The sequence below is a fragment of the Oryx dammah genome, unplaced genomic scaffold (assembly GCF_014754425.2).
Source record: "Oryx dammah isolate SB20612 unplaced genomic scaffold, SCBI_Odam_1.1 HiC_scaffold_16, whole genome shotgun sequence".
NCBI classification, from domain to species: Eukaryota; Metazoa; Chordata; class Mammalia; order Artiodactyla; family Bovidae; genus Oryx; species Oryx dammah.
The window spans coordinates 51625824-51642213 of NW_024070200.1; the positions used below are offsets into that span (position 1 = coordinate 51625824).

Genomic DNA, 16390 nt, shown 5'->3' on the forward strand with positions numbered 1-16390 from the left:
AACAAGGGGAGACAGGAAAGACATCAAGAAGGCAATTCTTGAGAAACTTCCTGGTGGTCCAGTGAGTTAAGAATCTGATCTTCCAGTGCTGGGGGCATGGATTTGATCCTTGATGGAGGAACTACAATCGCACATGCCACATGCCAGGGGTGTGGCCAAAAAAGAAGGCAATTCTTGGTAAGTAATGGAAGATGAAGAAGAGACGTGAATTATTTAGCTTCTACTAATGCATCTACTAAGGACAGAAATGATATGGACCTAACAGAAGCAGAAGATATTAAGAAGACGTGGCAAGAATACACAGACGAGCTATACAAAAAAGATCTTCATGACCCAGATAAGCATGATGGTGTGATCACTCACCTAGAGCCAGACATCCTGGAGTATGAAGTCAAGTGGGTGAAGACATCTTAAGAAGTATGTATGCCAATCTATGCCAAAACCAATACAGAATTGTAAAGTAAAAATTAAAAATAAATAAATAAATTTAAAAAAAAAAAAAGAAGTATGTATGCAGGTCAAGAAGCAACAGTTAGAACTGGACATGGAAAAACAAACTGGTTCAAAATTGGGAATGGAGTATGTCAAGGCTGTATACTGTCACCCTGCTTATTTAACTTATATGCAGAGTACATCATACAAAATGCTGGACTGGGTGAAGCACAAGCTGGAGTCAAGATTGCCAGGAGAAATATCAATAACCTCAGATATGCAGATGACATCACCCTTATGGCAGAAAGAGAAGAAGAACTAAAGAGCCTCTTGATGAAAGTGAAAGAGGAGAGTGAAAAAGGTGGCTTAAAACTTAACATTTAGAAAACTAAGATCATGGCATCTGGTCCCATCACTTCATGTCAAATAGATGGGGAAACAATGGAAACAGTGACCGATTTTATTTTCTGTCACTGGGCTCCAAAATCACTGCAGATGGTGAGTACAGCCATGAAATTAAAAGACGCTTGCTCCTTGGAAGAAAAGCTATGACCAACCTAGACAGCATGTTAAAAAGCAAAGACATTACTTTGCCAACAATGGTCCATCTAGTCAAGGCTATGGTTTTTCCAGTGGTCATGTATGGATGTGAGAGTTGGACCATAAAGAAAGCTGAGTGTTGAAGAATTGATGCTGTTGAACTGTGGTGTTGGAGAAGACTCTTCAGTGCCCCTTGGACTACAAGGAGATCAAAGCAGTCATTCCTAAAGGAAATCAGTCCTGAATATTCATTGGAAGGACTGATGCTGAAGCTGAAACTCCAATACTTTGGCCACCTGATGTGAAGAACTGACTCACTGGAAAAGACCCTAATGATGGGAAAGATTGAAGGCAGGAAGAGAAGGGGATGACAGAGGATGGGATGGTTGGATGGCATCACTGGCTCAATGGACCTGAGTTTGAGCAAGCTCTGGGAACTGGTGATGGACAGGGAAGCCTGGCATCTTGCAGTCCATGGTATTGCAAAGAGTCGGACACAACTCAGCAACTGAACTGAACTGAATGCATCTGGATCCTCCTTTGGAGGAATTAATTCTACTGCTTGGTGTGAAATCTTAATTCTTAAACTTCCAAGTTCCTTCCTGCCCAGAGGTTGACATAACCACATGTGTGACCAAGGATCGACTAATTAAGGTTCAAAAACCTAAGAAGACTGGTTTTCAAGGGATTTTGGTAAAAGGAAAGTCTAACACAATTTCAATCCAACAACTAATTTGTAAAAGCAAGACAATGAAAAAGTGCTGAGAAAGTCAAACATCCCACAACTTTAATGGGTAGGAAAGAAAGCATTCAACCAGTTGAGTTATAATAGAAACACAATCTCAAAAGAAGTAAAATATTCACTCATGAGTCTCTACATGTTCAATCACTAATAGCTGTGAGTATTTCTGTGCATACATATACATGTCTGTAAATATTTTCAAAGAAACGATGGCTATTTATTAAAACATATCCTAAAAGGTCTTGTTACATTCTGACATGTCTCAGGTGAAAAATACCAATTTGAGTTTACAAATATTTGGGATATTAAGATGATAAAGCAATAAGAATATCTATTAATTAATCAGTAACTAAGATAATTAAATTATTAAGAGTAATAGCTACTGTTTAAAGTATATCCTATGTTCAGGTACTGAGCTGGGTAAACTGTGCACGGTATTTTCTTTAAACCTAAACTGTGAAGTGGGCATTGCCTGCATTTTATAGATGAGGATCAAAGACATGATATAACATTCCCAAAGTCAGTTAGTGCAAAGCTGAACTGATTTTTTCTTTTTTAGCTGTGTTGCACAGCATGTGGGATCTTAATTCCCTGACCAGGGATTGGACCTATGCGGCCTGCATTGGAAACACAGACTCAACCACTGGACCACCAAGGAAGTCCCAGCAGAACTAAAATTTGAACTCAATTGTCCCTAAAAATCTAGCATTTTGAGTCTATTCTAAAATAACTGAAATCAAAAAGTTAACTTTTGAATAAGCAAGGAGTCATCCTCCAGTCTTAATAAACAGAGCACAATAATGTCTAAAATTAATGTTAATTTAACCTAGGAGACAAGAAACATTTCCCCAACATTTCATTCCAGAGCAAACGACAAAAAAAAAAAAAAAAAAACCTGTTCAATTTTTCAAAGATTTCTTGCCTCAAATTTGTGATTTCACTGTATAAGCATGCAAGGAGCACTGTAAAAATACACATGACCTAACCCCATCCTTAGACATTCAAACTAGCTGGGTCTAGGGTAGGAATTTAGCAAAGAGGAAAAATTATGGAGTTATGAAACAAACCAGGAAGTTTCCTGAGCAAAGATGAGCACTGTTGACTTAGACAACAGTCAAATTCAGCATGAAAACAGGCCCCAGCTATCAAGGGGTGACTGGACCGAGTAGCTATCATTCCACAATCCATTTGTGGAGCCTTGGAGAAAAGCTGACTTTGATCAGACTGACGTTCATGGCGTCAGAGGTGTGCTAAGGATCCATGGCCACAGGATCTGTGAGCTGCTGGAGTAAGCTGGCATGAAGGGTCACGGGTAGGTGAGGAAAAAGTATTCCAAGTTTCCTCTGGATAGTTTTTGCTTGTTTGTTTGTGTTTTGGAATAGGCCAATGGAACAGAAGGGGAGTTATTTGCAGTTTAGAATTCTGCAAGCGAAGCCATCGGTGTCCCTGACCACGGCAGCAGACCAAAGGATGGCTCTCGCACGTGTGAGGACCGGGCATGTCACGTGTCAGCAGCTGCACTCACAGGCAAGTTTACAGCACCTTGGAATCTGCCTTTCTGAGGTTCAGGAGGCTGCCCTAGCTGGATGAACGGCATAGCCACTCTGCCTGCTCTGAGCTGAGGTCTCCCACCTTACTCCACACTCTGAACAGACATCTCACATTGAGCACTATACCAAGTATTCGTTATTTAATCCTTGCATGGTGGATAAGTGGCTGAGATAAATACACAGAGGGAAATCTGAGTATGAGTAACAGGAAAAGGGGAAATTGATATTTAGATTACAACTGATTTATTCACTATATCAATCATCAGGATCAAGTGGATAAACTTTTTAAATTTCATATTTAAGGGCCTTATCTAAAGACTTCCAAAGGAGAATCTCATTCTGAAGTCTGGGAAATGCATTTCATAAGACTTCCTCCTCTGACCCAAGGTGAGGGGGATCAAAGCCTCTGACTCCTGTTTGCGCCTTCCTTTACTTCTATCGCACAGGGAAGTAATGCAGATACATATTAAAAAGTTATGAAGCAATATTAAAAAGAAATATGGGCACCAAGGAAAGTGACTCTGTAAATATGAAAGTGTAAATATTCTCAGTAAGCATTTCTACCTCCAATCTCATCTAAAACAAAAGCAGATGAGCCCTGGGGGTGTCTGGTTCTGGTCGATCAGAATCACTAAAACAGATTTATTCTTTTAGATAACATGATGAGCCGTTACATCTTTGAAGGGAGCAAGAAATCCATTTCTTCTCCTAGGTGCCCCTGGACTCATCCTGGAAAAGTTGCATTCATAACATCACAAAGAGAAATCCAAAACAAACGGAAGTTTTCTCTCCCCGGACACAAAACAATCAGAAAAGTTTGCATCCAGATAGGAAAGACAGACACTTACATGACTATGATAGGATGAAAGGCAAAGAAATCCAAAATGAAAGATCCCTCCTGGCACAAAACCTGCTCTCACACGTGGGACTTCAGCGTGTTCGCTTGGACAATTCGAATACAGCTTGTCAAGCCAATGAAGTCGAAGAATGCCCGATTCAGCCTGTCTGTGCCCAGAGAGACCCGGAGCACCTCCAGGGCGGTGCATCTGGAGAATGAAAGGAGCAGAACAGCGGGGCAGCCAGCTCCAATCCCTCACCTGCCTGCATGATGGTTTAATACACTCAACCCTCGACTACATTATTTTAAAAATAAAATCAAGGGAAAGGAGATGAAAAGATCCAGGAGAGTGATGGGTTGCTGGAGAGACTCGCTGGCTTGTTCATCTTCCTGTATCACTTTTGCTCTCTCAAGGGTAGGGCCTCCTTTCCTATTTTCTCCCAGCTCTACTGCATCTTGCTTCCTCCTAACTCACCCACCTCTCAGCCCCCTCCCCAGAAGCGCTCCCCGACACACACACCATCCAAGTGTCCCAAGGAAGCCGGCATGATGGATAACAGATGTTCTTTGACATATTGTGTCATTTATCACACAACAGCCCCAATCCTGCTAACAGGGCCTTCCCCATATGTCACTGTCGGCTCTTGAGCAGCCCCAATGCATCAGGAAGAAATGGTTTAATACAATGTGCTGTAATTCCTGAGTCACAGCTCAATGGAGGGCTTTGGGATGCTGAGGTCCTTTTCCTTTCCAACTTATTTATTTGTATCAACTGGCACCTGTTCCTGATAAATGGATGAGTGGACTCAACTGAGACCAAGTGGAGGGGGAAACTGACCACCAAATTATGTGCCAGGTTGGAAGGAAAAGGGAGATCAGTCTAGAGCAGGAAGCAGAAAATGAACCCTGCAGTCTATCACCACACTCCTTGTAAGGCTCTTGCTTCTTTCTATGGAGTGGTTTGTCTGCCATGCTTGATGAGAAGCTTGCAGTGGTGAAAGTAAAAGTCCCTCAGTGGTGCCTGACTCTTTGCAGACAGTCCATGAAATTCTCCAGGCCAGAATATTGGAGTGATAGCCATTCCCTTCTCCAGGGGATCTTTCCAACCCAAGGATCGAACCCAGGTCTCCTGCATTGCAGGTGAATTCTTTACCAGCTGAGCCACAAGGGAAGCCCAAGAATACTGGAGTGGGTAGCCTATCCCTTCTCCAGCAGATCTTCCTGACCCAGGAATTCAACCGGGGTCTCCTGCACTGCAGGCAGATTCTTTACCAACTGAGCTACCAGGGAAGACTGCTTGCAGTGGTGAAGATCTATAAAGCCAAACTGGCACAGGAGTGCCCTACTGTGTCCCTGAAGGGAAGAGATTTCATTGCATCAGCCAGAACGGAAGTTTCCCTGACCAAGCCTCAACTTATAGATGCTCCTCGTTTGACTGAAGCCAAGGTTGGAAAGACTGATGCTGAAGCTGAAGCTCCAATACTTTGGCCACCTGATGCAAAGAGTAGACTCATTGGGAAAGACCCTGATGCTGGGAGAGATTGAGGGAAGGAGGCAAAGGGATGACAGGGGATGAGATGGTTGGATGGCATCATCGACTCAAAGGACACGAGTTTGAGCAAACTCTGGGAGATAGTGAAGGACAGGGAAGCCTGGCGTGCTGCAGGCCCTGGGGTCACAAAGAGTTGGACATGGATACGACTGAATGAATGGCAACAAAGTGTTGCGAGGCATTTCCTGTTAAAACCCATTCATCTCAGAAGTATTGCCATAGCAACAAGACACTCCTTTGCAAGCACCAAAAGCTATCACACGTTCACACACTTCATGGATTTCCTTCTCTCCAGATGCCCTTGGTGGACTTGCTAGTCTGTTGGTGTGCAGGGGTCACATGTTACCAGAGTGATGGGCTTCAAATCAGGAGGAGCACCAGTGTGACTGTTCTTGATCTCTCAGGTTTGGTTCACATCCACTTCTCTGGGAAGCAGAAAGAAGGCTACTCGCAATAACACACACAGAGCAGAGTCACAAATCTATTCACCCTTCAGCTCAGACATTGCTCCTAAAAAGATATCTGCCCCCCTTCTACTCCCCACCATCCCACTGGATAAGGAAAATCTTAAATTTTTTGAATTTTTCTGGTTTAAAATTTTTTTAGGGGTTGGTTACAAACAACTCTGTTGGGGGAAAAGCTCAGTTAATTCAGAATTTAACTCTCTATTAGAGCTCTTTCCCCCTGTCTCTCCTTGCCCCAATATGACAGCTGGTTACAGGAAGATCCTATAGGTGGCTCAGATGGTAAAGAATCTGCCTTCAATGTGGGATACCCAGTTTCGATCCCTGGGTTGGGAAGACCCCCTGGAGAAGGGAATGACTACCCACTTCAGTATTCTTGCTTGGGAAATCTCATGGACAGAGGAACCTGGCTACTGGCTACAGTCCATGGGGTCGCAAAGAACCAAGCATGACTAAGTAACTATCACTTTCATTTTCATGAAGGTATGGGCAGCAAGTGCTCTCTCATCTTGCTTCAATCCTTGGGCTGCAGAGGGCTGGCTTGGTCCACAGGCTGTTTGTACGTATTATATTAAAGCATGGTGGCTCTGTTGCTGGCCCAGTCTGCTCCTGCCTATTCAACGACGGGTTTTTGTTTTTTTTTTTTTTTTTCTTTCTTGACCTAACCGCATGCTTTTAAATCCAGCTGAGTATCACACACTGCATAACCGGTATCCAATTAAAACCAGGCACAGCCTCCTGGCTTCTTGCAAACAATTGTCTTAAAGCAGGTTTTGCTCCCTCCTTTGTTCCCTTCTCAGTTCCTGAGGCTACTGGAATGTTCCAAGCCTCATCTGTCATGTTATCATCTGCCCCTGCTCCTACAGATTTCACTGTTTTCCTTCTGATGCTCAGAGCTCTTCAGAACACGACCTGAGCTTTTGCTTAACCTCTTCTCCTGACCTCTCCAAGAACTGATCTCACCACTATCTGCTGGGCATGTCTCTCCACAGGCAGAAGAGGCTGGCTTGACCCCCTGCCAATTCCACCATGATAACCTTCAACCCAGGGTGCTGACCCTTTGGTTGGATAACTGCCGTGTTTATATCCTGGGGAAGGGGAGCTGCCTGATCTCTCCCAATGACAGAGATACAGTGCCCTTCTAACAAGTGTACACCCTGCCAGTTAGTCATTTAGTGACTTCAGGGGTTATGCTGGGGCCTTGGCATGGGCCTATTGGCATAGGTACCTGGATAGCCTTCTAGAAGCAAAGATTTATTATTGGCACATCTACCCTCCTATCATCTTCTGTGGTTCTCAAAAGTCATTAATTAAACAGAATTAGCCAGAGTCTACTCTACGTGCTCATCTCTGCTTCAAAGGCAATAAACCTTAGTTTAGCAGGAATTGGAGAGAGTTGTTGAAATTATTTTTCCCTTTGGTGGCTCAGACTGTAAAGAATTTGCCTGAAGTGTGGGAGACCCAGGTTCAATCCCTGGGTCAGGAAGATTCCCTGGAGACAGGAATGGCAACCCACTCCAGTATTCTTGCCTGGAAAATTCCAGGGACAGAGGTGTGTGGTGGGTTAGAGTCCATAGGGTCACAAGGAGTTGGATATGACTGAGCAACTTCTACTTCCGTAGTATGAGACGTTGAAGATTTTAGTTCCAAAGATAAAATATTAGATCAATATGAAAAAAGTCAGATTTTTGACTTCAGAAATTTAAAGGATTGATGATCAGTGGCATCCATATTCAAATATCCCAATTACCTATATAAACAAGCATCAATCTCACAGCTACTTAATACAGACAGTCACAGGACACAGGGCCACACTGATGGCCCTTCACAAAATGAGTCCACGCCAGCAAGCCTCCATCTGCTGGATTTGAGCACAGCATGTTTCTTGAGTTCATGTAGTCAGATGGTTGCTGGCCTTGGTCATCAATTACACCTCTAATTGAAAAAGTTAGGGCTTTACTCCATCTGTTCCTGACCCCCACTCTAATGTATGTCTCTGACTCTGTTGTCCCTTCATTCCCATAACTATGCTGATCATGATGTTTCTTGAACTTGTTTATCATACCCGATTATTCCACCTAACTCTTGGCACCTCATGTCCTAATGACAGGTACTTTATTCCAAAACCCCTCGGTTTCACTCTCATGTATGAGAGTGTTTTAGAGGTTGGTTGCTGCTCCCTGGCTCAATTCCTAAGGCATCCATGATACAGTTTTACAGCAAGAGGCCATGGTAAATGCATGGGGAGTAGCTTCTTCATCTTGGATTAGAGCATTAATAACACTGTTCGCTAGTTATGCGGCTTGGGGCAATGGACTGGACCCATTTCCTCATCTAATGAGAAAGCCAATTTTATAGGGTGGTCATGAGGAATAAATGAGATCATGATCTATAAAATGCTTTACATAGTGACAGAAACAAAGTAAATGCTTAAATCTCATTCACTATTATGAGTCTTATTATCATTATTATTATAATTCTCTATCCCACAGCAGGGATAGGACAATCACACATGTCAGTTTAGCCCTTGATGACAGGTTATTGACCGTAATCTCAACTTCTCCTCTCCTGATGCTCAAGAAGACTTTTACAATGGGATCTACTTTTGTGCATAACCAAGTAATATATGAACCAATCATGAGTGTATTATGGGCTTCTTAGCATTTCCCCAGTTGGGTAAACTCCCTTATTATTAATTTTTAAATTACTCCACGCATCCCCCATGAAAATAGGATTAAATTTCCTCACCCAAAATGCCTCAGATCCTGATGAAGGATTTTCAAAGTATCTTTTGCTCTTTTATTGTCATTATCGTGCAGCCTAGGAACACAGTGTTTCCATTTCATAAAAATATAATATGGCTGCACAGGAATCACATAGAAATTATGGCAGAAAATTAGTCAATAAACTTTTATTATACAAGCCCTTAATGCTTTTATTAATATTGAGGAACTTAAAATTAAGTTCTTTCCAGAGCAAGATTTACTGCTTCAACTCCAGAGATAAAGCTGGCTAGGACACCTAGTCCTAGACACTGAGAGGCCCCTTCTGTGTCTCGGGTTTGTTCCCTCCCGGACTGTGTGCAATGATATAAAAATCCTCCCTAAGAAAATGGGATGTGCTTCTATTTACACAACCCCTCTGCTCTGACTCCTTGAGTGGGTAAGGCATGAGAAACATGACTGTTTTTGAGAGGAGGAATTCACTAATCACGATGACTGGAAAGAATGTGTATGAGGGAAAGTCTGGTCATACTCTGAAAATCTATAGATTTCTGTGCTTTGTTCAGTGCTGCCCTTTTAAAACTTTGATTCTCAGCCCTGTGGATAATCTTGGTTGAATCTCGCTAAATAAAAACTTGTTCATTTATGTATTCATTCATTCTTTCAATTGATAATGTTTTAAATATTAAGCCCTGGAGAAGCAAAGATGAATTGACCCTACTCTCTTGAAGTTGATAATCTTAGAAAAATATACCATGCAGGTGCGTAAACACTGAGCCATCAGAATGGAGTTCAACTGAAAGAGACACCATCTCTACTGTGGGTTATCAGAGAAAGTCTACATGGGGGAAAAAAGATATAATTATCCTGAGCAGATTTTTGAAATTTGTGACCCATGGATAATTATTATAGCATTTGACTAGTTTCAACATTTAAATACTAACAGATCACACATACTTTATATTTTAAATTACCAACTACTGTCAGTTAAGTTCGACTTTTAGACAAATAGATAAAAATTTTAGAAGTATTATATCTTATTAAATATTGCATGGGAAATAATTATCCTAAAACATTATCTTTGCTTTTCTGAAATTCAAATTTAACTAGGTGTCCTGTTTTTTAACTTGCTAAATCTGATTATGCTGCATGATTTCAATGAAGAGAGGAAGGGGATATGGAAATGAGGCTTGATAAAGTGAATGGTATAAAAAAATTTAGAAAAGGGGGTAAAGCAAGTTCATGAGTGAAGGAATATTCCAATCTGCTTAGAATATGAGATTGGGGAATAGAGAATCCACCTGCCAAACAGAAAATGTGGGTTCAACCCCTGGGCCAGGAAGATCCCCTGGAGAAGGAAATGGTAACCCAGTCCAGTATGCTTGCCTAGAGAATCCCATGGACAGAGGAGCCTGGTGGGCTCCAAACCAGATTTCAAAGACTCAGACATGACTTAGCAACTAAAAAACAACAACAGCAAATTAGTTAATAAAAATAAGATATCTGTTAAACTGAACATTTTGGGCTAGGTAGGTCCCAAGCTGTTTACCTAGATTAGCTTACTTTTTTTCTCAAAACCCACCTATTATTATATTCCCCATTTAATCAGTGATACTTGGCTGGATTAAATACTTTGTCTGGTGATACTTGGTGGTCAGAAAAGGCTGGATCTGACCACAGATATCTCTAGTTTCTACTCTGATTCTTCACTCTACACAGCCACCCATGATAAGAACAGGAAGGTAGAAGGAGAAAGTCACAGAGACTGGGAGTTAGGAAGAATAGGATTTGCATTTTTTCAACTTTCCACCACCTGATCCCTAAGCTCCATCCCATGGGCTTAGTAATACTTGAGGTTAATATGGCTGGAAGTAACAGCCACGTTAGTCACTTAACAGGACTGAGCCATCTACTCTCAAGCCAGAATAGGTCTTAGGACCCAGCTAAGTTGGCAGAATCACCTGAGCATCAGGAGAAAAAGGAATCGAAAGGACAGGACAAGATGGTCCCATGGAGACACAGAACTTGGGAGGACAAACTGGATCTCACTGTTGCTTGAAATGATGATGCTCAATGTCTCACAATGATAACCCAAGGGGGCCCTGGAGTAGGAACAAGGGTGTAGCCATCTTACTGAGAGCCCCCTCCCTGCCTCTGTTGGAGAAGGGAAGTAGCACAACACTGGGCTCCTGCTTCACCGAAAGCCAACACTGTCTGTCAACACCAGGGCTTCGAGAGGAGAGCTTGTGCCAAAGCATCAAGGTACTTAGAATGCTATGCATGTTTCTCATTTCTCCTCTCTAGAACATATCGTAATACACATACTCAGGGCCCTCAAATCGAGGTCATCAATACAATTCTGAAAACAACAGCCCATTCAGAATCCCCCTCTCTTTTCTTTCTTTTTGGCATACAATTACTCTAGAGCATTGTTCTAGTTTCTGCTGTACAATGAACTGAATCAGCTGTATGTATACATGTATCCCCTCATTTGGCAGGAAAAGAGATGCAGACATAGAGAACGGACTTGTGGACCCAGAGAGGGAGAGGGGAGGGTGGGACGAACTGAGATCCCCCTTTTTGGCAAGACTTCAGTTCAATCACTCAGTTGTGTCCGACTCTTTGCGACCCCATGAATCGCAGCATGCCAGGCCTCCCTGTCCATCACCAACTCCCGGAGTCCACCCAAACCCATGTCCATTGAGTCGGTGATGCCATCCAGCCATCTCATCCTCTGTTGTCCCCTTCTCCTCCTGTTCTCAATCTTTCCCAGCATCAGGGTCTTTTTAAATGAGTCAGCTCTTTGCTTCAGGTGGCCAAAGGATTGGAGCTTCAGCTTCAACATCAGTCCTTCCAATGAACACCCAAGACTGATCTCCTTAAGGATGGACTGGTTGAATCTCCTTGCAGTCCAAGGGACTCTCAAGAGTCTTCTCCAACACCACAGTTCAAAAGCATCAATTCTTTGGTGCTCAGCTTTCTTTATAGTCCAACTCTCACATCCATACATGACAACTGGAAAAACCATAGCCTTGACTAGATGGACCTTTGTTGGCAAAGTAATGTCTCTGCTTTTTAATATACTGTCTAGTTTGGTCATAACTTGCCTTCCAAAGAGTAAGCATCTTTTAATTTCATGGCTGCAATCACCATCTACAATGACTTTGGAGCCCAAAAAAATAAAATCTGACACTGTTTCCACTGTTTCCCCATCTATTTCCCATGAAGTGATGGGACCAGATGCCATGATCTTTGTTTTCTGAATGTTGAGCTTTAAGCCAACTTTTTCACTCTCCTCTTTCACTTTCATCAAGAGGCTCTTTAGTTCTTCACTTTCTGCCATAAGGGTAGTGTCATCTGCATATCTGAGGTTATTGATATTTCTCCCAGCAATCTTGATTCCAGCTTATGCTTCCTCCAGCCCAGCGTTTCTCATGATCTACTCTGCATAGAAGTTAAATAAGCAGGGTGACAATATACAGCCTTGACGTACTAAAAAAAAAAAAAAAGTGGTTTTGATGGAAAATTCCTGAGAAGTCCAGAGTCACTTGATATAAACAATATAAAAGCTCATTTAGATCTCTTTGAGACTGATGGTTTTGCAAGATTTGACAAAGCCAGTTTGTTTTACTATGGCGGAGTTGCAGAATCTTAAAAAAGATTTGGAGAAGTATGAAATTTGGTGATTCTTTATTTATTCCTGCATAGTTTTTTCTAGAACCATAAGCAGATCCTCATTGTATCTGAAAATTATTCATACCTTCCCCCCTCAATCTTTCTTTAGCTTATTCATTAACAATAATTAACTTTGGGTACCTACTCCTTATTAACACAGCTGATCTGCTTTATTTGTAAATAATAATTTTGAGATCATGGTTGTCAACTAATATTAATTTACTAAAATAGTTCTTCCTATTAGTGTAACTGCCACTGGAGCAAAGACCATGCCTCTGGTGTTTATCACTCTATACAAGGTTTAGGGCAGTGCCTGTCACTTAGTGGCAGTACGTTAATTATCTACTGAATGGATGGAAAATAGTTACAATTTCCCTACTTCCAAACTTTTCTTACACAAAAAGCCAGCTCTGGGCAAGACCATCTTTACCACCAAGAAACTTGCTCCCACAAACCCACAGGACACATTGATCCTATTTTATATCTACTTTTTCATTAATTTTATGATATGCCATATTTGCCTATTTTATTACTTATTTTGGATCTCTTCTTTGGCTTGGCCTAAGTGGCAGCCTTCCCCTTTCTCCTACACACCATCTGATTCTTAGCTATACATATTTTGGGCCAGAGATGGAACCTTTACCAAGCTGATTCACAACAGGATGAAAATGAATGCCCCCCCCCACTCTTCCTACCACCACAGGGAGGGATAAGTTAATGGCCATCTGTATGCATGCAAGGCTCAGAATTAAGTTCAGTAAGAAACGGGTGAGCAAAGGGGAGTGAGGAAAGGGTTGGAAGAAAAAAAATTAAGAAACTTGCATTGCAGTCAGTCCAGGGAGACATTCAAAGTACCATCTTAAGAGAAAGGAACTGAATTCAAATGATTCCTTAGATTGTGATGAATACCATGAGAGTAACTTTCAGCTAAAATAAGAAGCCACTAGAGCTGTTAATAATTCATATTGCATTGTTATGATATTGATAATTAACTGTAATAACAATAGCTGAAGACCGAGCAGTTCGTATTTGCCACAGATCTAGTTAAGCAATTTATTTGATTATCTCATTTAATGGATAGGTTTCATAATCTACTTCACTTTACTGGTAAGGAATCTGAGCCTCAGAGGGGTTAGCTATGTGTCCAACCAGGCCAGAAATTTCAGAAGTCGGGCCCCAAACCCCATATGTTCTTCCTCTAGTCTACACTAGATTAGCGACCAACCTGAAAATTAACTTTAGATGTTCTAATTCTAAAGAAGCCCACTGAGAATAAAGTAGCACAGGAAGATAAATCTGTAATTTGGTTAAAACTTCTGATTCACATGGAAATGATTACTGAAAAGTTAGCCTAATGATAGTCCATGGCTTAAAATAAGGCCTCTTTAAAAATACTAATTTACCTGGTCTGACTAAAGTAAAAATGCTACTTCTTAAGTGGTGATAAGTTAAACTTCAAGCAAGGTTAAGCCTTCCCATCAAACTTAGTGGAAGACCTTCAAAGTTCACAGTTTATCCCCCTCTGCCTGGTCTTGACCTTTCCTAATTACTTTCAGTATAAGAACAACTCAGAACTGTAATAGTAGGTGGAAATCAAGAATATAAATAGAAAACAGGGATGAAAATTTTAACACAAATATATTTTTAATGTAGGACTCATAAATATATTTTTAATGTAGGACTCATAAGCACATTTTTAATATGTGCTTATATAGAGATTTACTTGGGTAAGTTAATGACCAAGAAAAAAAAAGAAAAGCAAAAAAGACAAGAACTTTCTTCCCTTTCTCTTCCCCTTTAGAAGGTACAACAATAACCAAGTTGTCAAATCAGTACTTCTCCCTGTCCTTCTTATGCTTCAGTTGAATGGATTTACAGTAGCTCAAGACTTGACTTCACTCTCCAAGATGTCTGGCTCTAGATTAGTGATCATATCATCATGATTATCTGGGTCACGAAGATCTTTTTTGTACAGTTCTTCTGTGTATTCTTGCCACCTCTTCTTAATATCTTCTGCTTCTGTTAGGTCCATACCATTTCTGTCCTTTATCGAGCCCATCTTTGCATGAAATGTTCCCTTGGTATCTCTAATTTTCTTGAAGAGATCTCTAGTCTTTCCCATTCTGTTCTTTTCCTCTATTTCTTTGCATTGATCGCTGAAGAAGGCTTTCTTATCTCTTCTTGCTATTCTTTGGAACTCTGCATTCAGATGCTTATATCTTTCCTTTTCTCCTTTGCTTTTTGCCTCTCTTCTTTTCACAGCTATTTGTAAGCCCTCCCCAGACAGCCATTTTGCTTTTTTGCATTTCTTTTCCATGGGGATGGTCTTGATCCCAGTCTCCTGTACAATGTCATGAACCTCATTCCATAGTTCATCAGGCACTCTATCTATCAGATCTAGGCCCTTAAATCTATTTCTCACTTCCACTGTATAATCATAAGGGATTTGATTTAGGTCATACCTGAATGGTCTAGTGGTTTTCCCTACTTTCTTCAATTTAAGTCTGAATCTGGCAATAAGGAATTCATTCTTTTGCATTTCCTTTCTTTGGAATTGGAATGAAAACTGACCTTTTGCAGTCCTGTGGCCATTGCTGAGTTTTCCAAATTTGCTGGCATATTGAGTGCAACACTTTCACAGCATCATCTTTCAGGATTTGAAATAGCTCAACTGGAATTCCATCACCTCCACAAGCTTTGTTTGTAGTGATGCTTTCTAAGGCCCACTTGACTTCACTTTCCAAGATGTCTGGCTCTGGATTAGTGATCACATCATCATGATTATCTGGGTCGTGAAGATCTTTTTTGTACAGTTCTTCCATGTATTCTTGCCACCTCTTCTTAATATCTTCTGCTTCTGTTAGGTTCAGACTGGAAAAGGTCAGTTTTCATTCCAATTCCAAAGAAAGGAATTGCAAAAGAATGCTCAAACTACCACACAATTGCACTCATATCACATGCTAGTAAAGTAATGCTCAAAATTCTCCAAGCCAGGCTTCAGCAATACGTGAACTGTGAACTCCCTGATGTTCAAGCTGGTTTTAGAAAAGGCAGAGGAACAAGAGATCAAATTGCCAACATCCGCTGGATCATGGAAAAAGCAAGAGAGTTCCAGAAAAACATCTACTTCCGCTTTATTGACTATGCCAAAGCCTTTGACTGTGTGGATCACAATAAACTGTGGAAAATTCTGAAAGAGATGGGAATACCAGACCACCTAACCTGCCTCTTGAGAAACCTATATGCAGGTCAGAAAGCAACAGTTAGAACTGGACATGGAACAACAGACTGGTTCCAAATAGGAAAAGGAGTACGTCAAGGCTGTATATTGTCACCCTGCTTATTTAACTTCTATGCAGAGTACATCATGAGAAATGCTGGACTGGAAGAAACACAAGCTGGAATCAAGATTGCCAGGAGAAATATCAATAACCTCAGATATGCAGATGACACCACCCTTATGGCAGAAAGTGAAGAGGAACTCAAAAGCCTCTTGATGCAAGTGAAAAAGGAGAGTGAAAAAGTTTGCTTAAAGCTCAACATTCAGAAAACGAAGATCATGGCATCTGGTCCCATCACTTCATGGGAAATAGACAGGGAAACAGTGGAAACAGTGTCAGACTTTATTTTGGGGGGGCTCCAAAATCACTGCAGATAGTGACTGTAAGCCATGAAATTAAAAGACGCTTACTCCTTGGAAGAAAAGTTATGACCAACCTAGACAGTAAATTCAAAAGCAGAGACACTACTTAGCCAACTAAGGTCCATCTAGTCAAGGCTATGGTTTTTCCTGTGGTCATGTATGGATGTGAGAGTTGGACTGTGAAGAAGGCTGAGCACTGAAGAATTGATGCTTTTGAACTGTGGTGTTGGA

At 41.3% G+C, this 16390-nt stretch overlaps 1 protein-coding gene across 1 annotated transcript in view; it reads right to left on the minus strand.

Annotated features, from left to right (window-relative positions):
- Nucleotides 1–4180: 4180 nt before the first annotated feature.
- Nucleotides 4181–16390, minus strand: part of AGBL1 (AGBL carboxypeptidase 1) — a 411763-nt gene continuing 399553 nt past the window's right edge. Inside the window, exon 19 of the mRNA XM_040257131.1 lies at nt 4181–4310. Within this exon, the coding sequence (XP_040113065.1) occupies nt 4181–4310 (130 nt within the window). The remainder of the gene's footprint in view (nt 4311–16390) is intronic.